Below are 26,989 nucleotides of genomic sequence, written 5' to 3' on the forward strand. Positions count from 1 at the left end.
AGTTCAAAATTCTGTATAGATCAGAGGTTATATTGGCCAAAAGGTGAGAATAATTACCAAGGTGTGAATAGTGGTCTGTCTAATGCCACACACACGTACATATTTCAGGGTTGGATTGTTTGTAGAGATACAGTATAGAATAGAGCAAGTTAATTGCCATCCTCTCAGGCATTAACTCCTCCTTTCAAGTTGCAAATTCTTGTTTCTTCCAATTATGAGGGTGGCGGCAGATTTACTATTAAGGCACAATAAATGACTCCTGCTGATTCTTTATTAGCATGATGTTTAAGGCATGTCATTCAAGCAATCTGGGATTCTTATATCAAAAACGGGAAGTAAACGATTTTAATTTAAATGGACTGGCATGCAATTCATTTTTTTTTTGGTCCCCGACAGATAATTCACTCTTGTTCGTCCTTTATGTTTGCACTTTTCTTAATACCCACGCTTTGGATTTTTTGGAAATTTTGCACAAACATTTACTCGTAGTTAAAGTAAATTTTTGCCAGAACAGATTTTCCGGAATAACTCTGGTTACCCCCCCCCCCATCCCCGAGGCCATTATAGTTATAAGATTGCCTCAAAATCGGTCGTTCATTTGTTTGCACTTTTCTCAATAACCACTCCTTGAATTTTTTTGAAATTTTGCACGAACATTAGTTACTCATGGAGGAAGACTCTGCATGCTTGGCTTGTTCTTGTTACAAATCTTTATAAAAAAATAAACAAATTTTTTTTTTTTTTTAACTGATGGGCCAATATTTGGGAAAATTAAATAATTTGTAGATATATATTTGTAAACATTTACTATTAAAATAAAAAACAAACATTTTTGTTTTTACTTAGGGGAATTTTTTTTTCTTTCTATGTTTGACTCCTTTTTTTTTTTTTTTAATTCTCCCTCAGTCTGAAAAAAAAAACCCTTATTTTTTACAAAAATTTTTAGCAAGAAAAAAAAAACAAAAAACCAGGAGCAATTTGTCTAAATATCACATAAACAGGGATCAGCAAGAGAAGTTATGCCTTATGGGAGATTTTTTGTGCTTTAATTTGTTTTACATAAATAGTAAAAACCGGGATGACACTCCACCAGAGAATACTGAAGGTTAGGTTAGGACAATTTTCATCAATACCCAATAGACATCTTGTCTGAAAAGATGCACTTAAAGGTTTCGCAGTTACATGCTGAAACGTGAATAAAGCAATCCAGATGAGAATAGTAGTCCAAGTAATTACAAAAAATGCTTTCCTTTGCTTAACTTTTAATTTCTGTCTTTCTCTTTTTACACAAAAGGCATCTCCAGGCAATTTGGCTCAATTTGAGGACATTCTTTTCACCAACGTAGACATGTCTTCATCGACGGGTGTCATTGCTATCAAACTTTCAATGGAAAATGGACAAAAGGTTTGTTAGTCTGTCACATATTTCTATTCCAATAAACATATTTTGTTAACAAGGAATTATTTAATGATAACTTGTAATAAAATTATTTAATAATAACTCGTAATAAAAACTCATAATTGTTAAATAATTCCTTGTCTGATATTCATTATCTTTATCAGTTCATTCCAACCTCTTCTATGTAAATAAATTATTTTATCTATTGATTTATTCTGTATCACAATTGTATTTGTTTCAGACCGAGTTTATTTTTGTATTTTCAAATTTGATTTAAATGGACTTGTGCATGTCTGAGTTCTTTCCCTATGGATTCCAAAATGACTGGGTCAAATTTTTTTTTTTTTTTTTTTTTTTGTCCACACAAATGCACTTTATGTAGCTGGGAGTGCTCTTAAGTAGGTTTTGTACGAAATATCCCCAATAATCAAAAATATCTGATTAAAGCAAGAACAATCCAATTTTGATTATAGTTAACACTCCTATATAGCCTAACATGACAAGTGCATTTGAGAAATTTTCTCACCACTCAAGCAAAATGGCTCAGCATATAAAATCAACAGTAGATTCTTCTTTAATAAAACAGGGGCACGTTTGAAATGAATGTTTCTGTTTAGAGCACAATTGAAGCATGATACTTGACTTTTGCATTTTAAACTTTAACTCAAGCCATTATATAAAAATAATTTTATAAAATCAAAAGTAGTTTCTCTACAGTGCAATGTAGACTACAATATATCGTGGACTAAATCACTTCAGAGAAGCATGTGAAACTTTCCTCCCGGTGCATCGCAATGGGTCCCTGAGCGGAATGGGCAATAACTTTTATTGAAAAATGGGTGATATCACAGATTTTAATGACAATAAAAGTATTGGAAGTGTGGGACATTAGTTGATCCTCATTCAATCCCAGACATCGGGTTTTTCTCTTTATTACTAATAGTTTAATATTATTTAGGAATAATTAAAGTAGGGAGTTCAGCAGAAGCATATCTTGTCTGAACAAATGCTCATTCTTTTGTACGAGGTATTTTTAAAAATTCTTTCATAGCCAGTATTATTTTTGATTCCTATATTTTTAAGCATGTTCACATTGAATGAGCATATTTAGAAATAGCTTTTAAGTTCTTGCACGAATGCTGTATTTTTCACAAATTTCAAAGCTACTGAAAGCAGAAGGGAGTCATCTAATTTGCTGACGGGTGTTTATGTATGCCTGATCCAATCAAATTTGCACTTGTGTAGCTGCATTTCACTTTTTTTTTTTTTAATTTTTTTTACACAGTGATCACCACTTATCAAGGCCCGGAAGCCACTCAGGGATAAGGGTTATTGCAAGTACATTACGTTAGTGAGGAGATTTGCTGAAATGTTTACTTAAGGGGGCGGTTCATTAGGAATTTGTTAACATTGGACTTGAAGACAACCAAGTTGTAGTCCGGAGGGAAGCAGGCAGACGGAACAGAGTTCCACAAGCGTGCAGTTCTCCAAAGCATTTTTTTGGCCTCCGACAAAGGAGGGATTGGGCCCAGTAATTCACTCCCATTCATTTGTTTGTTCGTACTTTTCACAATGACCACACCTTGGATTTTTATTTTATTTATTTTTTTTTTAACTTTTGCACAAACATTAGTCATGGTAAAAGAACAGATTTTCTGAACTCTGTTTTCCCTCCCAGACGGCATTACAGGGGTAAAATTGCACCCAAATCGTTCATCCGTTTGCATTTTTCTTAATAACCACACCTTGAATTTTTTTGAAATTTTGTACAAACATTAGTCATGGTGAAAGTAAATTTATCACTCATGTAGGGGACCCGCATGCTTGGCTTGTTTTTCTAAACATTCTTTTCTCATCAATAAATTGTTACAAATGAATTATTTTTCAAGACCTTCATGCTATAATCTAATCCTAACTGGCAACCACTCAGCCTAAGGGTTAGTGGTAAATCAATTTTGTGAACTATACCAAAATGTTGGCTTGAAAATAATAAGGATTATTTTAGATTAAATTTATATACAAAATTGGTTCCCATACTCTAAAGTCTAATATAATTCAGTAGAACCCTGTAATACAGCATTAAAAATTAGTAACAAAATGCAGTACAGTATATAATACACACGTATATAATCAAATAACATTATAAATAATACCGTAACCAGGGGCTGGAAAAACATTGTGTTCCACATCGTAACCTAAAAACAATGTATCATAGGATCACCATATCCCGGGGTTCTACTGTAGTTACCTTTTAAGAAAAAAAAAATTAAATAAAAAAAAAAAAATAGAATCTCATTTTTGTTGAAGGTGAGTGTTAAATCTACAAATGTTGAAAAACCATCTTTGTCTCATACTTTGTTTCATGTAAAGAAAATAACTACTGTAGTAATAATACGAGAACCAAAATTAACCAAAATGAAATTGTTCTTGTCAACAAAATTTCAAAAGTACTTTTAATTTAACACTTAGTATTCATATAAAATGTTTTCATTTTTTTATTAATGTCTCCTCTTGATTACTTTTAGTTTAATGAATTTGATCTTTTCTCTCATCAGGCCAGCTTTTTTTTTTTCTTTTTTTCTTTTTTTTGTAAAAGGTCATCTTTTTCTCGTTGGATTTTGAACAAATTTATCAATTTATTTATTTGTATTCATTTGGAAATTCTTTTTACTTTAGTCTTATCTCTTATTTTATTATTTATTTATTTATTTTTTATTTTTATTTTTGTTTTTTTGACAGCTTGTTGGTATTGGGTATGCAGAAGTTTTAACTCACAAACTCTCTGTTTGTGAATTTATCGACAACGATCAATTCTCCAACTTAGAGGTCAGTATTTACATTGTATGCGTGATGGCTGAGAATTCCAATTTATATTTTCACCAGAATTCATTTTGGCTCAAGAGTATGCTTCCTGAATTCCATAAGAATGTCTGTCGGGGGAATACATTGACTAAAAACAGGCAAAAAAGACATACACATAGACATGGTTACAATAAGCAATTTAATGTTAAATGGAGTGCATCTTTTAGATTCGTTGCTTTTTCTGCTTCTCGTAAAATCGTTTCTCTATCAGACTAAACGCTTTCTCACACTTGAAACTATTCTCTATTTCTACAAATCTATTGTCAGACCATGTATGGAGTATTGTTGTCATATTTGAGCTAGTAATTCTCTCTCCCATTTGAGGGTCTTTGATAAGGTGCAGAAACATATGTCATTTGTGGAATTCTCTTCCTCTTCACTGTTTTACTTTTACCAACACCCTTAATCTTTTTGAGACTAATGACTTTTGTTCTTGTTCTTACATCAACCTTGTCTGGAGTGATTTCTAAAAAAAGAAAAAAATTGAAATAAAAGTAAGTTTTCTTTTGATGGAGAGTGAACAGTATGTATAATATTTATTTTTATGTTGTTCAAAGTTCAATATGTACTTATTTGCTTCAATATATGGTTCAATTCAACAACATTTTTGCTCAAACAATCCATTTCAATAATTTTCAGTATATTTCCATGTAAATTTATCCGATAATATCTTCTTCCTTACTCAATCATTTTTTTCTTCCTATCCCTCCACACTGTGTTTAAAATAACTTATTGTCTGAGTTCTTTCAGTCTCAATTGTTATCTGATTTCTTCCAATTTCACTTTTCATCTCCTTCTCTTTTACATATGGCCTCATGATTTCTTTTTAAGCTGTATCAACAAACAAAAACAAAATTCAACCATAGCAAAACACTGTATAGCCTCATCTCCTTTTTCTCTGGCCATAAAAAAAGTAGAACCTTTTGTAATTGCTTTAATCTTGCTCTCTTTCTTATGAAACTGTAAGCAGGTTTGTCAGAATTGACGTCCATATGAGTATTCAAACAAACTATATTCTTATTGAAAGTAGCTCCTGGATATGACCTTAAACTATATCCGATGATGAGGCCCCAGCTTGTGGGCTTTGGGGAGTATGGAGCCACCCTTTAATTGCCATTGGTCCCAGGTCCACTCTGACCCGGAGTGGTAGTACCTGTTAGGGTCCCAACTGACTTAAAAAAAAAAAAAAAACATTTTTATGAAAAAGATTTTCTTTAAAATCACTGGATTCGGCATTAAATAACCTGAAAAGGGTTGATATGCCGTAAAACAAAAAACAACCAACAACTTATTGAAAGTAGGTGCACTCTTCTTCCTTAGCCTTTTCTAATGCTAAATTTAACCTTTTATGTTTCATATAGTAGTGAAGAAATCCTTCTGGACTAAGGCAATTTTAATTTTTATATTTTATTCCTAATTTAGAGTGTCCCTTTTTGGGGAAACTAGATTTTCCAAACATTAAAAGTTCACCTTGCCATCGTGGGTAAGAAAATATCTTGTTTTGGTATAGTTCAAGATCGGCTTTGAAACTTAGTAGGTGATGCCTTTTCTCTTCCCTGCAACCTCTTTCTCACAGAGGAAACATTGTGAGCCTGTCTCTGTATCATTTTCATGGCAGGTGCTCATCTGATCTCCAATCCCTCTAGCCAAACTTTCACAAAAACACTTGACTAGCTACAATCACTATCAATAATTTCCTCCACTCTCTCTCTCTCTCTGCCTAATTCTAAACGCAGATTCCATAACCAAAACTTCTTTCCTAGAACTGCCCACCTTTTCCACTGGTCTGCTTCCTAGCCGATTACAATATGGTAGCCTTCAAGTCCAATATAAACAAGTTCTTCTTGAGCTGTCACCTTAAATAATCAAAATTCTACCACTATATATTATTAATGATTATAACCCATATCCTCAAATGGCCTTCAGGCTTTGATAAGTGGTGACTCCCTTGTAAAAAAAAAAAAAAAAAATTTCATTGCAAAAAGAAATAAAATTGTTTTCTAAAACTTTTTGATAAAATTTTTCAGTACTTGTACAGTTTAATCAAGACATTAAAAATGAAAATATGAGAAGAAAAAAAAAGGTTATATTGTATGTATCTGTTATGAAACAAAGTTTTCCGGAAATAAACTTCACTTAATTTCATCAAGTATTTTTTTTTTTTTTTTTTTTTTTTTTTTTACAGCGAAAAACAAATTTATTATAATACTGAGCAAAAGGTTCGATTTTTAAGAAGAAAAACTAATAATAAAGATGGGGAGGGAGTGTCAGCACTTTACAATGAGTTATCTCCCCGTGGCATGTTAAAAATTTCCATAATGGCTGACTTCAACTCGCTCTCATAAAAATGTGTTTTTTCCGCTGTAAAAAAAAAACAAAAACTACTCTATCAAATTAAAATAAAATTTTTTTGTCGGAGATCTTCAGTCCAAAATGGATACGTACAATATAACCTTTTTTTGATATTTTCATTTTTTAATGTTTTGATTAAACTGTACATTTACCAATTTTTCAGTTTAAGAATTTTCTAGGGCGTATTCAATTTTACCCAAATACTAAAAGCTGCTTGTAAAAATAAAATGGCACAAAAGTTTTAAAAAGACAGTACATCAAAAATCATAGTTTTTTTGTTTTTTTTTTCTTAATGAAAAAATAGAACTCATTTTAAATGTTTCTTGTGCCATTTTCTGCTTACATTAAGGTCAACAGCCAAATAATTCAACAGAATCATCATAATAATATCAGTTAGAAACATTTGCCAATTAAACTTTATTTTATAAAAATAAAAATATTTGAATTTGCATAAATTTTTAGTGTACAGATTTTTTTAATAACCTAAGAAAGATTTTCTACAATTATAATTTTTTAATATTAGGGAAAAACTGAATAAACACATTTTTATTTTTTTTTTAATTTTTGCAGGCTTTGATTGTGCAGTTGGGACCGAAAGAATGTGTTGTTTGTGCAAATGAATTCAATGATAATTCCTGGTTCAAACAAGTGATAAACCGCAGCGGACTGATGGTAACAGAAAGAAAGAAAGGTGAGATGATGATTGCTTGTATTTAATGGACAAAATGTCTAATATATATTTCAACTGTAATATTTTTCAATTTAAAATAAGTTATAAATATTGGCTACAGTCGACTAAAGTACTTACTGCCATTATGGCCTGTACCGGGATGACAAGGCAAATTGATTTTATACAATTATTTTATATAATAGCTTGAATTAGTTTAAAATGCAAAAATCAAGTATCAGAGTTCAGTTGTGCTCTAAACAGAAACATTTATTCCAAATGCAGTCCTGATTTATCAAAGAACATATTGTTGACTCTATATGTCAGGCACTTCTGGTTGTGTGGTGATAAAATTTCTCAAATGTACTCGTGCTGTTAGGCTGTGTTAACTTTGGTCAAAATACGACTGTTTCTTCTTTTATTAGATTTTTCAATTTATTAATTTTCGATGCTTATCAAAAGCATTCTAATACAAAACCTATCAAAGAACACTCTCAGATACATAGAGTACATTTGTATGAAATTTCAAAATAATCGACCCAGCCTTTGCACAGGTCATAGAAAACACACTCATATACAGAAAGTTCCTGTTATATAGGTACTAGTGAGGGTACCCGGTGTTGCCTGGGTGAGAAACACGAGGTGGGGGGGGGGTAAAAAGAAGTTTGGAACCCAAAGCCCTGAGATGAAGTTGGAAAATAAAATGTAAAAAAAACATGACACGTTAACCAATCAGTCAACGAGAAAGAGTTACTGAAAGATGTTTGAATTTATTTAAGTAGGAAGAGAATTGACAGGTGCCCACACTTAATGACTTCAAATGGAAATCGTGGAGTTAACATTTTCTGCGAGCGTTATGATGACGTAAACAATAGCTAGTCAGCAGTTAACATTTTCTGTGGGACAGTTTTTAATGAGGTCAATAACTCGGTTTGTTTGTTTTTACCCAACTTTGGGGAAAACCAGCTCCCCGTTTATTAGAGGAGTGTCCAGACGAAAGCAATTGTTTGATATGACGCTAAGAAGCCGACATTGACCAAACATTTACATCGCTTTCCTGACACCACCGAGAACTGCTGATTCGAATCCAGTTTCGCTTTTTTATACTGAAAAGCAAAAGATATACGCGACAATCTAAAAAATCTGGAAAAAATAGCGCATGAAAGTCAGGCAAATTAAATACACACGCGACCCCCATTCATAACTCTTAGATATTATCATTTAGACAGCATATAAAAAGTTTTAAGGAATGAACCGACCGAAAAGTCCAGCGAAAAAAGCCTTTTACAGACATGCACAAAAAGCGAACATACATACATAGTTTCGCTTTTATATATATACTAGCAGGGGGTACCCGGCGATGTCTTGAGGTAAATCAAAACTCCGGGGGGAGGGTGTTAAATAATAATCAAAAAAATGTTTTGGTAGGTGAGTATGAGAATCGAACCCGTACCCTTGAGTTGAAAATCAATGTGTGAAAAAAAAAAATGTGCTATGTTAACCATTGAGCCACGGCGACAGACAACCTTAAGCAGGTTTGAATTTATTTATTTAACTATAAAAACAGGCGTGCGCAATAAAAGTTAACTCTGCTGCTTCCATTTGACCTAATTAAGAAGGTAAAATAGAAGTCACGCTGGACGTTTTTCCCAGCGCAATGCTGAGAACGTCCGTTTGAGCTTAGTTTCAGTTTATTTGTACTAAAAAGCCCAATCAACACGCGAGAAGCCAAAATAGCAATAATTTTGTAAAAGTCGACGTAAATAAATCTATAAGCTACATGCGCTCCCAAATCCTACATATTATTCTCTAAGACCTATATACACAGTTTTAAGCGATAGTAACGACCCCGGGAGCGTCTGCGAGAAAAGCCTTTTGAAGACATACACGAAATGGTCACACACATTTTGCCTTTTATATATATAGAAGATAGATATTCCTTTATACAGATAGATTCCTTTTTTTGTTCTCTTCCAGCCAAGAATATAGTTAGTATGGATATTTGAACTTATAATAAAAAATAGTTTCAACATATTTCTGCAATTTAATTATTTCTTAAAATTGTTTATTATAAAACTAAGTAAAATATTTTGGTACTTGTGCAGTTTAGCATAGATATTAAAAAAAAAAAATGAAGATAAAAGAAAAATCTCTGACGCATGTGACTGTTATGGAATGTAGTTCTTATAAAAAATCAATCGATACCTCCGTTCAGTCTGGAAAGACAAAGGATACCCCCTGTAGGGCAGCTGTGTGAGGCAAGGGTTGTAACCACGCCCCTCCTGAATCGGCACTGCTTGAGTCCAATGGCGAGGAGAAGACCAGGACGATTGGAAACAATGCTGATATAAGCGGAGAGCACATACAGCACCTGGAAGTCTTAAATGGTCACCCATTTTAGTACTGACCAGGTCCAACGTTGCTTAACTTTGATGATCCAGCAGGAACCGGTGTGTCAATGGTATTATGCCGTGCTTGATTATGGCATACATAAAAAATAAATCACTTAATTTGATCAATGTGTTTGTTCTTTTTTTTTTTTTTTTTTTTTTTTTTTTTTAATTAAGGAAAATTAAATTTTAGTGAGAGTGTAGAGATATTGGCGAGAACCGATCTGTAGACAGCATGTTCAATATTTCGTAGAGGTCGAAGGTCGTCACTTGTTGAGATATGCATTTTGCATATTCCAAAAAACAATCAACAATAAAGACCAAGTTTACTGCTTAAAAGAAACACGTTAAAGCAGAGTTACATATTTACAAGAGACATTTATTTACACAAAAGTTCTGAACAATACAGAGTGGGTTGTATACACACGCGTGTGTATTGTATAGGTATACAACAAGCATGCATGAAGTTGAAAGTGTTGCGTGTATTGTTCGTTGTGTATGTGTATGTCTGGTGTTTGTATGTGATCACAAGAGGTCATTAAAGTATACGTTGACTGTTCATTGTGTATGCGTGTGTGGGTGTATGCAAAAGTTCATTAAGATATACAGGTGTATTCTTTCTTACCTTGAAAAGAAAAATATCCTATCAAGACATGTGGAAAAAGTGTGCATTCGCCTCCACGATTTGAATGAAAGTAGTAGTGAACGCCACCTGTCAGACAAATCGGAAATCATTACAAAGGCAGATAACCGGTGCGTAATTAAGATACATTTGTGTGCGACCTATGTAATAGCATATCAGTTCAAAAAGCATCTGGCAATAGACTGATCGTGACACAACCATCTTGGTAATTTCCAGCTCGGAGGGGTGGGGTGCCAGGGGAGATACTTCCATCTAATTCTTGAAGTTTGTCGAAACAAAGTTCAAATGATTTTATTAATACATTTGGGATGATTTTTTGAAAAAAAAAAAAAAAAAAAATGGAACACCTGAAATTATTAAAAACTATAAAAATAATCCTGTCCAATTTTTCATGTTTTTCATTCTTTCTACTTACAAGTGTATATTACATGATATAAGTATAGCTTATTTTTAAGAATACAATGGGCTTTAATTCATGTCTAGCTGTTCTATTTTGTATAATATAAATGCATATATATGTAAAAGAGTAAATTTTTTTTTTTTCTTTCAATTAAAATTCATAAATGTTAATTGCACTCTTTCAACAAATGCTGATTTTGTTCACATTTCGTAATTTGTAATTTTCTTTCAGCTGATTTTCAAAATAAAGATATTGTACAAGATCTGAACAGATTGCTTAAATTCAAAAAAGGAGATCAACCAAACAGTGCCGCATTGCGTGAGTATTTTATTTTCTAAATTTAAGATTTCATATAAGTTAATTTTATTTCTATTCAACTCTTAGAAAACTTATTTTCTTTCAAATATTAGTTTTGCTACAAGTCCTGAATTCAATAAAACATCTATTATGTAGATACTCGTCATGGAACAGAAGTGTCATATTCCAAAAATAAAATCACATAAATTGTTAAAGTAGTTTTTTTTTTTTTAGTGATTGATAGTATATCGTACCTATTACAGGGTTGATTTTGCATCTTCGTAATTCGACTTGAGTTGTCTCCCTTTATTAAATATTGCATCCTAGCTTACTCATAAAATTTGATTTTCTTAGATAAATAAAAAAAAAAAAAAACTATATGATCAATTTGTGATTTTTGGAATATGACATTTCATTCCATAAAGACATCAACTTGACATACATCATACAGATTTTCTGTATTTTTGTGTTTTTTAATTGGGTTAAATTCTGGATTTGCATCTTAGTTTTAATTGATACCTTTATCTTTTTATAAACTTTGCTGTTGAGTTTGATGGTATTGCAGTTTTAGTTTTTGTATTCATTTTGGATTTTTTTACTATTAGCTGTTCGCAATTTTTAGGTGGGGGGGGGGGGGGGCAATACTTTCATTCTCCTGTGTGATTATGATGCTGATTGTTATTTCATGTTAAATTATGTTGTCTTGCTTTTTATTTATATTGGGGAATGGGGGAGGGGGTTATATCATAATTTAAAAAAATCTAATAAAATTATCTGCTATTTTTACTGGCTAAAAAAAACAAATAGAATTTGTTCCACAGATTTAAATCCCTTATATATCAAGTTTCAAAATCTGTAGACCAAAAATTACAATAGTATGGTAGAGACCATTCCTCACAGACAAAATCACTATATATAGATGTGTGTGTATTGTTTAGATAAAATGTTTTTTAATTATATTTCACTCTTTGTGTGTATACCAATCCTTTTTGTTTAGGAACTCAATGTATGATAATATAAAAATCTGGCATATATAAATATGAACAAAGATAGTCTCTAGAACAAACACATTATGTTGAGTCTTCTATGAACTTTTTTCTTGTAGTATTGTTATCCATTTTTTTTATTTATTTATTTTTTATTTTTTTCTATCTAAGCAAAGAATTTCTAATTTTTCTGTAGAATGTATGCACGAAAAGAGACAGTATTGACATAATAACTGTTTGTTTCTTCATAACGAAATGGATCTGTAAACAATGGACCAAAATTTTAACATGCTGGAAGAACTGTTTTGCATGAAAAATAAATATTTGAATCTTGGAATATAACTATACTGTTATTCTTATATATATATATATATATATATATATATATATATATATATATATAACAAGGCTGTTAGCAATGTAGAATACTAGGATTGTTTTTGTTTTTTTGTTTTTTGTTTTCTTTACATGGGAGTCACCACTTATTAAGGCCTGAAGGTCACCCAAGGATAAGGGTTAATGGGTATATGGTAGTCACTGAGACAACAGCATAATAATGGTAGAAATGGATTATTTCAGGGAGAAGGCTCAACAAGAATTTGAAGTGAATATTGTAGTCAGCTGGAAGGCAGACCAATGGAACAAAGTTTTGCAAGCAGTTCTAGAAAGAAGCTTTTTCACAGAATTTGCATTTAGATTTAAGCACATATAGAGGGGACTGTCGATGTTCGTAGCTAGATGAGTGTTTTTTGTGAATGTTGAAGTGATGTGACTTATAAATAAAAAAAATGGACAAACTAACTAACATATTTTTTGGTCCCTCGACAAAAGGAGGGTGGACCTGTAAATTCACCCTTGTCCGTTTGTCTGTCCACACTTTTCTCAATACCTACGCCTTGGAATTTTAAAAAATTTTGCACAAACATTAAACATGATATGAGTAAAAAAAAAATAACAGAACAAATTTTCCGGGTGAAAACTCCGGTTGCTTCCCCTAGAGGTGCCTTTTGGATGAAAATGGCTAAAATTGACACTTTTGTGTTTATTAAAAAAATTTGATGCTTTGGATTTTTATAAAACTTTCTGAAAAGTTGTAACTAACTGATTTCTATATAATTTTGTTTGTCTATACTTTGCGATAACTCTTGAGTGTAGCCCAGGGTTTTTTTTTTTTTTAGGACTGATAAAAACAGTCCATTTTTGGGACTATTTTACTATATTTGTCCAAAAATTTCTGTGTATGTCTATTTAGCAGTTTTGCATGGTGCTGAACTCAAATTTAAATATGTTAAGACCTTGTGGACTTTTGGAGATAAATTAAAGCAAATGATGGTCTAAGTCATTTCTTTTTTTTACTCAAATTTACATATGTTAAGGCCTAAAACTGCACTATTTGTTCATTTTCACCTGGATTTGACATCCCTCTGGGGATTTTTAGGGCTAAATAAGGGGGGGGGGCAATGCTGAACTTAGTCAATTTTTTTATGCTTCGTTCACGAGGGACTATGCATGCTTCACTTGTTTTAGATTATAAATGTAAATTTAATGTTTAATATACTGGTAAATCAAACTTGCTGAATTCGAGAGAAATCTTAGGAAATGTAACATGTCGGTTTTACTTAATGAAGCAATGTTGGAAATGTAAAGCTTGTGAGCAAATATTTCTTTTGAAAAATATGCTTACATCAACCAAAAAAATTCCAACAAAGAAAACAAACCTGCCACCTCGACCGGAGGACACTTGTATAGTCTGTTCAAAGAAATGCAGGACATCAATTTGACTACAGAAGCATTTGAATATACATGGATAGAATACTCCATAAACAAATTTGGTGAACCTTGTTTCAGCGCTTGATTTGGTCATGTGTCAAACTGTGCAAGTCGGCTGTTGGGGACACGGACATAGTTTGGGCATCACTGACAATGCACACAACTACTGTGATGATAATGATGAAAATTGAGATGGGAAGCATCTGTTAAGATGAAGCAATTATCATGTATATACAAATATTGACATTTGAATCTATAACAATTAAAACATGTTTAATTCTTTTTTCTTTTATAAACATTACATGTCTTTTCTGCTTTTGTACAACTAAAATTCTTACATTTCTAGCTTGTCTAAAAAAATTTTTTTTTTTTTTTTTCCAGCTGAAGTTGACAAAAATACTGCAATGGCTTCCCTGTCTGCTTTAATCAAATATCTGGAAGTAAGTAAGATTTATGATTCTTAGAAAATAATCGTTTTTCCAAGAGACAAGTTTTGTAATAAAACTATGAAATAAGTGACTCACAGTTAATACAACCCTGACATTTGTGCTGTTATTTCCAGTTACTATCAGATGAGAACAATTTTGGCCAACTTCGGCTGACAACTTTTGATTTGAAACAATATATGAAACTGGATGCAGCAGCTGTACGGGCGCTTAACATTTACCCCAATCCATATGAAGGTATGTACTCAAAAAAAAAAAAAAAAAAAAAAAAAACATTTGTTTTGTTGGAATTCTCTTTTCGTTTTTTCACTTGAACTTAAAAAGTTAACCTTTGAATGACACTTGCTGAAGATCAACAATATTGATTTTTACTTAATTATTGTCTCTAACTGGATCATTGCAGTATGAGTATGCAACTCAAATGGTTGAAATGAATATGCTATTCTGTTAACTGCCATTATAGACTTGAAAATGTCAGTCTCATATTCTAATGGAACATTATAGATCTACTATTATATGATAGGAACTTTGCATGTGAGTTTGTTCCCTATGAACTCCTAAATGACTGGACCGATTTTTATGTCATTTCACTTAAATGTACTTTATATGTCTAGCAGTGTTCTGAGATAGGTTTTGTATCGGAATGTCTTTAATAAGTATCAATAATAGAAAAAATTCAACGAAAGAAGGAACAGGTGATTCTGACCAAAGTTAACACCTTACACAGCCTAACATCACAAGGACATTTTACAAATTTTATTACCACACAAGCAGAAAGGTCCAGCATATAAAATCGACAGTAGGTTCTTTGATATGTCAGGAGCATATTTGAAATGAATGTTCCTGTTTAGAGCACAACTGAACTATTATACTTGATTTTTGCTTTTTAAATTTTAACTAGAGTTATTATATAAAAATACTTTATATATATATATATAAAATAATTTTATAAAATCAACAGATTCTCTACAGTGCAATGTAGATTGCAATGTATTGCAAACTAATTGCACCACAATGGGTCCCCAACTAAAGCAGACAATCAATCGATTTGATTGAAAAATGGGAAATTTCACAGATTTCGATGACAGTAAAATATGGGAGGGTGAAACATTCGTTGATCATCATTCAATCTGGGGCAATGTCAGGTCATCCTGCTAGTATGTGTGTGTGCATGTATGTATGTATGTATATATATATATATATATATATATATATATATATTCTATTCTTTATTTATTATTTATTTTCTATTTATTTATTTATTTTCCATTTAGTTTCGTCTAACAACTCTTGCTGACATTTTTTAATTGATGACCTGTACATTTCAGTTGACCTATATTATTTTGCCCTATATATTTTTTTCGCGCCTTTAACTATTTCCTGTCTGGGTCATTTTGACTTTTGTTTCCCTTTATTTTATATTTTATATTTAACTTTATCATTTTTTTTTTTTTTTTTTTTTTTTTTCCCCTCTCTCTCTTCCCTGATCCTTCTTATTTATATTTATGTCTCGGAAGTAGAGTGAAAAGCATATCTTATTTTTCTTTTATTAATATTATTGGAATTTTTCTTTATTCCTTGTACACATTTTTGTGAATTATTCCATGGATTTCTGCCTTTGGATTATTATGGACCATCTTCTTCCAAATATGGGATTTCCTGGGATTTTACTTGTACAAATGGAAATTCTTTTAACTTTCTTGAAGATTTACATTTGGATTTTACCATCACTGGATTTTTTATTTTCCACCAGACTATCCATTCATGTGTAATCACCTTTTTCTTCACTATATTCCCTCTGCTTCACTTTTTTTGTTTTCAAGTAAGATCTTTGACTTACTTGTCGTTTCATCAAATACTTCTGCATGCAAAATCCGATCCCGCATTTTGCTAATTCCTACCCTCTGATGAGAAGGAAAGTATTTCGTCGAAACTCCGCGGATTAAGGACTATCCATTTATCTAGTGTTTCCTTTTCAGATTAAATATGTTTTTAACTCATTTCAAAGTGTTTTTTAACATATTTTATTAACTATTTACTCATATATAACTGGCTTACACTCAAAATACACTCACTGACCTGTGGCACTTTGTCTGTCTGAGGCTCTACCAAACTATTCTGTCAGTTGTTAATCTACAAACTTGATACTTTATATATATATAGGGGATTTGTATCCATAGAACAAATTCAATTTACTTTTAGGATGGTAAAAATTGCTGCTAAGGGATCAAAATTGAATAAATTGGAACTTGGCAGGCATAAGTCGACTAAACGTTATTTATATGCATGCACAAATATACATTTATACCTTTTAACAATGTTTTTAAAGTTTTTATATTCGTATGAACTTATGTTTTTATTTTTTTTATTTAACTTTTAAAATTACTATTATATTACAATAACCAATAGAGAATTAGATCTGTAATAATAATAATAAATATGAAATTTGCATGAATTAAGATGTTTAAATCTATCTTACGACTGTGCAATGCTATTCTGTTGTGGGGTGAGGGATGAGGATATATATATTCTCGTGTGTATATATATATATATATATATTATGCATGTGTCTATATAATTGTTACATGGCAGTGACTCTTTGTATTTGCTATTCTTTCGTGTGCATGGGTATGTCATATATAAGGGATCTCAAGACGCGTATCTTTTCTTGTTCTTCGTTGGTGCCACCTTGCGACGATTCATGTCTGCCCTTCAAAAAACATGACTTGGTTTTATTGTTTGGAGAAGTCTTTATTCGGATTTTCCACGTTCCCTGGCCAGTTTCACATCGCTGAATCGATTCAGATCTTTTTTTATTTTGTCATCTTGAATCCAGATTCTCTCATTAACTCTAGACTGTAGACTCTTAATGCCATAAGAGTAGATGTTCTTGGCCTTTGGGCCAAGATCAAAGTGTAGTAGCTGTTCTTTAGATGCTACACTTCAATTTCTTGTTTTCTCTTCGTGTACAAACTGGATCTTGAAAACATCCTAGAAGTTTTAAAAGAAACAAAGTTATACAATAAAATATAAATAGAAAAAAAAATGAAAAAAAATGAAGCAACACTATATAACTGGTACTCATTAAAAAAGCTTTATTTTTACTTAAGTTTCAATACCAACAAAATCTAGAAAAATAATAAACAACAAATAAACAAAACAAAACCAATTCTTCAGTAACCCAAAAGGTAAAATAAATTTTCTCTCTCGGCGGAGGAGAAATCCTTCACTACTGAGACAATTTTTATTTTTCTTCCTTTTCTCTTAAACAACCCTGGTGTCTAACTCTGTCCTGTGGGGAGGCATTGAAACACACTGAAAAATTTAGTGCTAATAAAAAAGAAAAGAAAAAAAGCATTTTTCCAAGAATTAGTTTCACATGAATTTAAGATAAAATGATTCTAGCGTTTTCAGTTAATCATATATATATATATAAATCTTGTTAATAAATATTTAATCAGATTTAAAAAAAAACAAAAAAAAACTTATAAGCCTGTAAGGAAGGTACACAAAATTTTAATTATCCGGTAAAGAGTACAAATAAACAGGAAAAATCTTATTCCATGGAGTTTCAAAAAAATGCAATTCTTCTCATTAGAGGTAAGAGGCTTGCAAAATATACAATAAATTTTGCAGGTTAATGCATTAAAGGACTCAAACAATATGAAATCAATTATACTTACATCAAAAATGTTATTTAAGAATTAGTGACTGTTTATAGGGTTTTAATGAGATTAAAAAAACAGGGAACAGGTGAAAAAGAGAGAAAAGGGATATGGTAAAAATTTAATAAGAAAGACGGTAAAATCCAGATCAGGATAAATCCAAAATGAGTCCATTGAAAATCCATTGGTAATCCATAAGAAAACAATTATAAATCTCCAGGGTAAATTACAATTTCCAGAAAAAAAACATCAGATCATGGAGAAGTGAAGTTCCAGTTTTTTAAAACCTTTAACGGATATTGAAGCTTTAAAGTGAAGATTCAAATTGAAATTGAAAAATGGGGTGGTAAGGAAAAATGAAAGATATAATAGGAAGAAATAATATTAAGAAGTCGAAAAAAGAAGGGAGAAAGATATAGTTGAGAAAGGAGTAGAATAAGAAAGGGGGCAAATAGGGAATCATCTTTCTAAATCTATTTTTAGAACATAAATATAGTTGATGTTAATTTGACCCAGACATGAGCATAATTGAGTAAAGACGATAATTGAGATTTATTTTAAATTTGGGGAGAAGTTAAAATGGGTGAGGGGTTTACTGATCGTAAATAAGGGTTTAATAATTTAATGTATAATTATAATTGTAAGCATACAATATATATGCATATACAAATATATAAATGCATATGCACACATATAAAAAATAATATAGGATAAGAGGTGAGACTAAAAAGGAGACAACTCATAAGCAATAGTGGCACACACACACACTTGTAATTATACACAAACATAGATGCATATATACATGCACACACACATACATATATCTATATATTTCTTTCCAGTAGGAAGATATCCAAAAATTGAAAATAGTTGAATTTCAACAAGGGTCGTTGATAGTGCTCAATCATAAGAGAGCAAAATATTTTTTTATTTTTTATGTAAATACAGTCATATCTTGCTACGATGTGCAGACCATTTCAATCATATTAGATATCATCGGGCAAGAAAAATTAAGGTACAAAATTAAAAAGAAACCTGTAGTTACATAAAATATATACATATATACACACACACAAACAGACATTTAGGATATAAATTTTGTAGAGCGGAGGCTACATTAAATGTGAGATTTAACAAGGTTTTTGGGTAAATAATAGTTTAAGGAGTTTTGGGGGTGATTACCACTCAAACTTAGTGGTAGAGTAAGTTTTTTTTTTTACTAACTTTTAGATGCCTGATGCACTTACTGACAGATGAAAAACAAAAAAGAGGAAAGACTTGTAAATAGGACAAATTTATCAAGTTAAATTTTGCTTAAATAAAAATTGTCCAGAATTATCCCTATAGTAAAAAAAAAGAAATGGAAGAAAAGTCTGTATGATGTACATACCCATGACAGAAATGAAATATATTCCAAAAGTCGCATAAATAGAAAAAATAGTTTTATTTTTATAAAGAAAATCACTTTTAAGCTAATTTGAATTTTGAAATGACTTAAAATATTTGCAGTTCTCTACCTTGTTTTTGGTTTGTTTTCTTCTAGATGGTGTTGCAATATGGTCACTGTTTGCTTAGCCACAAAATTTTATTTCCTTATTTGAAAATAAAAGTACTTGATCAGTTTTTAACAGGGAGAATTCTGGATAAGTACCAAACATTTTGTGATAATTTTGAAATAAATTTTTTACTATTGAGTTGAAACTTTATAATGACTAAAAATGATGTACAAATTAACAGGAAAAAGTTATTTCATTTAGAAAGCAAAATATTGACTCTTATAAATAGGACACTGGATGCATGTGATATATTTTAGAGATCAAGAGGCTATACATTCAAGATAAAATTTACACATTATGTTAAGGAACAAAGCCGTTTATACAAAGAGTTACATTGCACTTTTGGCAATAAGTTTGTTACTTACTATTGTAAAACTCATTTATATAATTCAAACAAATAGAATTTTAGTAAATTTTGTAAGAATTATTAAATAGTTCCAACAACTATCTGAGACGTTGAACATAGATTAGTTTTATTCTTCCTTAAGAGTAATTATTAGTTATCTATAATATAAATCTCCCCTGTCTGTTTAAATGTATGTATGTCTGCCTAAAACTTTCGACAGAGGCGACGGATTTTCACAAGATCAGTATCGTTTTGAAGCTCGACCCTTCAGACGACAAATACCAAAAAATTGGCTAAAAACATTAATTCCTTCACCCTCAACTGGGTACTTTTCTACAGGGAGGGGGTCGGGTTTTCTCCAATATTTTCGAAAGTCATCCACTCTTTTCGATTGCCTAGCCTTAATTTAAACCTACGCCAATTCAAGTTTGGTGATGAATGCAACAGCAAAGACGTCAAGTTTTTTTTTCCACATTCTTTTCCTCCTTCGCGGTACAGGTGTGAGCCTGTCTGCCTACTACCACTTTTTTTTTTTTTTTTGCTCAACATACTTCCAAACACCCAGGCAACGCCAGGCACCCAGGCTAGTTATTATATAAATGATGATTTTAGAGGCGTCATATTTGGAATTAAAATGCACAGTTTGAAAGGTTAATTGTTGGCATTTATAATTTAAATACAATCTTGTGCACATGGCCCTGCAACTCACTCATATATGGCATAAACTAGAGGTCCAATTTTCACTAACTCTAAACGTTAAATTAAATTGTATTTTGGTAATAACGCATTGAATATTGTGTTCCAAGTGCTCTAGTGTCTGGTTTATATATTATCTTGTAGATTTAAAAAAAAAAAAAAAAAAATTGTGAAAATTAGGGGTTAATAGGTTATTTTTATTTTATTTTTTTTATTTTTTATTTTTTTAACAGGTGGAAACAAAAATCAATGTATTTTGGGTTTGTTAAACAAATGCCGAACGGCATCTGGGCAACGTTTGCTTACGCAGTGGGTCAAGCAGCCACTTGTGGATCTCAACAAAATTGGTGAGGGACTTTTTTAAATAATCATTTAGCAGTTTTTGATGAATGGATTTTTTTTCACGGTTGTCTATTTTCTTACAAATTATTGTTGAATGCCTTTTTACACTAATCCTTGTGTGTGTGTGTGTGTGTGTGTGTGTATATATATATATATACACACACACACACACATATTTATTTAGATCAAATAGAAAACTCTTTATGTTAACTACAAAAAGCAATTATCAACTTGCAAATGTCAGTTCCAGTGTATTTATGAAAATTTTCTTGTGAGATGTATTTATTTAAAGTGTATATATGTTGTTCAATTTTTGCTAGATGCCTTTTTACACTGTGTATACATATATTGTTATAGATGGCCACCTCAACGTTATACATTTTCTCCCTGTTCGCTAGCAATAGGCTAAATATTAATATTTGTTTTGAACTGAACGAGAGTCCACTAATTCATTCTTCTTTTAAAACCTAATGTTAAAGTTAGTCTGAGGGAACGAGAACGGGTAACCACATTTATTTCCTATTTACTTGCTTCCCCACGAGGGCAGTGTTGGACAAAAGATCAAGCTTTGATGTGGGGAGATTTAGCTCTCTAGAGAGGGGCGCTCTGGATGTAGACAGAGGTAGAAATTCACTTTTCCTGTCCTCAGTCAGCAGAAGAGAAGTATAGCAGCAGAACAGATATTGTACTGTGATTCAGTCTCGAAAGCCCAGGATTCAACCGGCAAATATTTCATCAGCCAAGAGGTGAAGAAAGAGATTTCATCGATTCTATTTTTAGATCGGAATGCAAAGCATAGAAAGGAGGAGGACAAGAGGTGAAACTCCTTCCTTTCCCCAAATTTCTTTTAAAACCCTCATTCCGGCCTTCATTCAGTCTTTCCTCGTGAGAGAGGACGCGTCTTGAATAAAAAAAAGAAAATAAAGAAAAGAGGAAAAAAGAACACTATTTTGGAAAACCAAAAACCAATCACAGATATGAATATGAAAACACGGATAAGAAAAATGGAATAACTGAATTTATTATTTGAACTTTCTTTCCCCACAAAAGGATTCTCTTGAACTAAAAATGTCACGAACAAGTTTCGAAAAGAAAAAGGACAGAACAAAACAAAACCAAACAAAAAGGACAAAAAAGAGAACTGAGTAAATTTTGTTTCTCCTATCAGACTGAAGTTTAATTTTTCCTTGTGGTTTGCGTAATTTCTAATTACGCTGTTAATCTCTTTCTAGGATTTTCACTCAGTTCATATATCCCAACCCCCCCATAATTTTGAACATATTCTTTTCGTTGAGTTTTTTACTATCTTTAATAAACCTATTTTTATATTATTTGGAAAAGTGTTTGTTTTGTTATTTCTCGCATGCTGTTGTGTTCAGTCCTTGTTTCCTTTTTTTTACCCTTATCACATGTGCGACAAATATTTGTTTTCCCTAAAATTTCTTTTTATATCCCTTTGTTTGCTTTTTATTTAATTCTCCCCCCCCCATCACATGTGCAACAAAATTTTATATATATATATATATATATATATATACACACACACACATTTACATTTAGATCAAATAGAAAAGTTAAACACAAAGAACAATCATTAACTTGCAAATGCCAGTTTCAGTGTTTTTATGAAAATTCTTTGATGTTTTGAAAAGAATTTGTTTAATTATGACTAAAAGTAAACATTGGCTATAAACAGCTGTAAGCAGCTTAATCTTTTTTTTTTTTTTTTTCTAATACTGTTTATTTGATTATTTGAGTATGATTTCAGATTTATTCAAATTGTTGATTATCGTCAGCTAACATACTTCCTAACTTTTAGCGTAGTGCTGCCGGAGACAGTTACAAGGCAAATCAGTTCCTTCACTTTTATTAAGTATTTCTATTAAAATAAAAATATAAGAAAAAGGGCATTATCTTGTCACTGCTTCCAGTAGTGCTCCGTTGGAAGTTAGGAAGTACGTTAGTACCAAATTGTCAAATGATATATACTTATTATTTACATACTGTAGGCTTTAAATTCCAGTTTAGGTACCTATCTGTGGGGCTACAAATTCACTACTCTAACCCCATGCAGAGGAATAAATTCTCTCCCTGTTGGTCATGGGTGGTGACCATGGTGCTGTATGACTAGATCCTTATGGCTAGATATTCGGACACTTTAGCCCTTATTTTGGATAGACAGGAAGGTTGAAGAGGTCTGATCTGATCAATCAGCTTGTCATGTAATTTCCTAGTATCTTTCCGCTTGATACTGGAAGTGACATGTCCGCAGTCATATTATTCTGATTCAAAAATCCAAACCTTTTTATTTTCATTACTCTTCAAATACATACTAGTGGTGATTGAGAGTCAAGCACATTGAGAACAAAGAAAATTATCAAAGAGTAATATTTTCTTTGTAATGCCTCCCTCTTTAAGAGGAATTCCCGTGAAGTGATATTGCCACTTTCACTAAAATTTTCTTAGGGCAGTATATTCTGAGAATATAAATTATTATACCTGTAAAGTTATATTTGGCAACTTTATTCCAAACAACATAAAACTAATGCTAATGGCTTAATAGGATTGTCCAAGTTTTTTCCTTTCTTGGGTGTGGATATCCAATGCCTGAAGTACCTAAAATAGACACTAAAGTGTATAGTATGGAAATAATAATTGCATATTCTGTTCTTGTATTTTACTATTTGGCACTTTAGTTGTTTTTTCTTTTTTTTTTCCTGCTAACACGAGATGTATATTTGTTTAAAATCAACTATTTTTGACAAACTACCTATTTCAGAAGAGAGACTGAATTTGGTGGAAGTATTTTTTGAGGATACAGAACTTCGCCAAACTCTTCATGAAGATCATTTACGCAAGATTCCAGACTTTCAGCGATTATCAAAGAAGTTTGAACGCAAAAAAGCAAATCTTCAGGTAAGAAAGAAACGGTTACAAAAATGCTTAAAAATCGTTCCGCATCTATGGAATTAATGGACTTTCATTTTCATCAATTCATCTTCTCTTGCATTAGTTAGCAAATTAAGAGCTCAAAAATGTTTGATAATTGTTTTAGTTTGCTGTAGTTATGCTAGGTTGAGGAAAATATTGCTCAAGTACAAAGATTGAAACAAGTCAACAAAAAAATACTGAAAGTCGTGGTGGAAAAAGTCATTTTACACCTGACTGTTATTTCAAATGCAAAATATGTTATAAATGTAGCAGAAAAGGGCATAGAGAGAAAAGACCAGGAAAAAAGAATAAATACGATTGGGTTTATAAAAGATCCAAAAAACTTTAAAAATATATAGACATCAAAATAAATGGCTGAACAGTAAGCTGCCTTCTTGATACTGGAAGTGACATATCCCTAATCGATGAAAGTTGAGGAAAAGTTTGTGCCTCATTATTTATGATGTAAGTCACTGCAGAGATCATAATACTTTACTTGTTGTCTATGCCTGAATTTGATGATCGATTCTGGCATTGGTCGCTAGTGTTAATCTTAGCCTAAAAATAACTTTAATTAATAGACCAATGGGGGGGACGCCTGGCGTTGCCCAGTCGTAAAATCCGCTTAAATATATTTTAATTTATAAAGAAACAAAAAAAGAAATATTGTGATTTTGGGTGCTATCAGCCAGAATAGAAGCCAAAAATAAAATTTGTAAGCTATAAATGTAGACAGACAGACATGAGTTTTTCCAGCCGTGAAATATATATATATGGGAAAAAAAATGGAAGGGGGTAGTGCACTTTAATTTGAAAAACCAGATATGGTTAAAAATTCGAAAATACTGTGTCACATTGTAAAACGGATGAAAACACAAAAATAAAAAAGAATGCGGCTATTAAATAAACGTTTTTATAATTATCATGTTATGATAGTATAGAAAAAAAAACTTAGTGTGTATTATTAAAGAAATATGCGTGCCGGATGCAAACTCACAAAAGATCATCTGTAACCGAGCATGTTATCAACAGTATCAAAATGCCATTGATATCATCATGTCGCAAATCTATTTATTTAAAACTAAAAGTTAGAAACTTGCGTTTGCACATGCATAATTTACAAACTGTGTCAAACCTAAGATTTTTACATGACCCCTACCCCCTTAAAAAAAAAAAAACGGCATTTTACACAAAATAATCAAGGATTTTTTTTCTAATTTTTTGATATTATTTGTCCAAAAGATTGCTTTTTCTAACAATACCAGGTCTATGCTGTAACTATGCGGTTGACAAAAGTTTTTAGAGGACTTACGGACACAACCACACAGACGTTTGATATTTATTTAATAGAAGATAAAAAATTCTTTTATTCACAATTTTCAAGATTTTCAAATTTATGGTAATGAGTATTTACTTTTTATTTTGTTATTTTGTTTGAAGAGAAAAGCCAAAACTCCATGGAATAAGAAAATAAAAAAAATTTTATACATTGATTGAACATTTGAACTAATAATGTACATTTTATTTTTCCTTATCTCAATTTGTCTTATGTTTATGTTAAATGATTCAAGACTTGAAATCCATGCCCTCAGATTTTGTGTAACTTGCACCACAGATGAACATCATAAAAATTAAGAAATCCTGAAAATTTGTTGATGCAATTCCAAATGGTTACTGATTTAGAACATTCTGGTTTAAACTGAAAAAATTCAAGAAAATGTAATTATTAAAACTAGCAGACCCTGTGGAAATTCCATTGGAGGACTGATTCATATATAATATATTGATGTTGACATTCTGTAGATATTCAGTGTAAATGAAGATGCTCTGTTATTGTAGCTATTTTATTAAAACTGCAAAAGTATCCAAGCTAGCAGGGACGCCCGGTGTAGCCAGGTCGTAAAATATGCTTAAATATAATATTTTAATTCTTGCAGATTTCATATGTATTATTTTAGAGTTAATATTCTTGCCCTTTCAAAACTAATAAATATACCTATATGACTTGGGTTCATCTGCTTAAATCGAAACTGAATCCCAAACTTATATATATATATAAATATTCATCTGATTGAACACGAGTGGTCTTTTTATTTCAATCGGCATGTTGTATAGAATGGCGCCCAAAGGTTGTTGTTCAGCCATATTCTACTCAAGTGCTTTCTATTGGTGCGTCTGATTATCATCAGGAGCTGAAACAACAACTTTTGGGCGCCATTCTGTACAAATGCCGATTGAAATAAAAGACCGCTTGGCAAATCGAAAAGATATCCAGAAAAAAGAATAACTCTGTCGTGTTCAATCAGATGTGCTTGAATAATGACTTGCTGCCAAAATATATATATATATATAACTTGAGTTATAATCGAAATCAAAACTTATGAAGAATTTTTGATAAAATTATTTATATAAAAATAGATTACCAAGATGCCATCAACTTAAACCAAGACTTGTGAAGAATTCTTGATAAATTATTTTTTAAAAATAGATTATTTATAAACGAAACCAAAACTTATAAGGAGTTCTTGGTCAAATTATTCATAAAAAAAATTAGATAACTTAAGTGCCATCAGTTATAATCGAAACCAAAACCAAAATTATTGAGAAATCTTAGTAAAATTATTTATTACAAGAAATGGAAGTATATAACAAACCCTGGATGTAAGCGTGACACAGAAAATAACACTCACACTATCGTATTAATATATAGATGTTATTAGAGCAACATCTTGGGCCATTTACACAAAACGGAAAATTCTCTGAATCGGAAATTGTTTTGAGTTACTCGTTCAAATTTTCAGGATTTCTTTATTTTTATGTTCATCTGTAGTGCAACTTACAACATAATCTGAGATTATGTATGTCAAACTCATGAATTTCTGGATGATTTCACACACACATATATATATATATATATATATTCTGACATTGGGTCCAACTCTCTTGATCTTCATCAATGATCTCCCAAATCACCTTCTTAGATCATTCATAGACATTTATGCAAACGACACCACAATCTATGGCAACACTTCAAAGGTCGACAAGGACCAAGACCTTTCTAATTTTCTATCTTCTGATCTTGAGCACGTGATGAAGTGAGGTAAAATGTGGCTGGTTATTTTTAATACATCTAAAACCAAGCTTCCCTCTTTTCATCATAATTGCTGACTCCAATTGAAATGAATGACTTTCGTTTTGAAGAAGTATCATGTCTTGACAAACTTCTGGGACTGACGTTTAC

At 31.4% G+C, this 26,989-nt stretch overlaps 1 protein-coding gene across 1 annotated transcript in view; it reads left to right on the forward strand.

Moving 5' to 3' along the window:
• Positions 1-26,989, forward strand: part of LOC145303446 (DNA mismatch repair protein Msh2-like) — a 107,277-nt gene that overhangs the window by 25,191 nt on the left and 55,097 nt on the right. The window contains exons 6-13 of the mRNA XM_080144780.1: positions 1,295-1,405; positions 4,139-4,225; positions 7,184-7,304; positions 10,945-11,031; positions 14,148-14,206; positions 14,329-14,449; positions 20,709-20,822; positions 23,597-23,733. Coding sequence (XP_080000906.1) covers positions 1,295-1,405; positions 4,139-4,225; positions 7,184-7,304; positions 10,945-11,031; positions 14,148-14,206; positions 14,329-14,449; positions 20,709-20,822; positions 23,597-23,733 — 837 coding nt within the window. The remainder of the gene's footprint in view (positions 1-1,294; positions 1,406-4,138; positions 4,226-7,183; positions 7,305-10,944; positions 11,032-14,147; positions 14,207-14,328; positions 14,450-20,708; positions 20,823-23,596; positions 23,734-26,989) is intronic.

Source organism: Euprymna scolopes, chromosome 19 (assembly GCF_053919585.1).
Source record: "Euprymna scolopes isolate OS-2025 chromosome 19, ASM5391958v1, whole genome shotgun sequence".
Classification (NCBI taxonomy): domain Eukaryota; kingdom Metazoa; phylum Mollusca; class Cephalopoda; order Sepiida; family Sepiolidae; genus Euprymna; species Euprymna scolopes.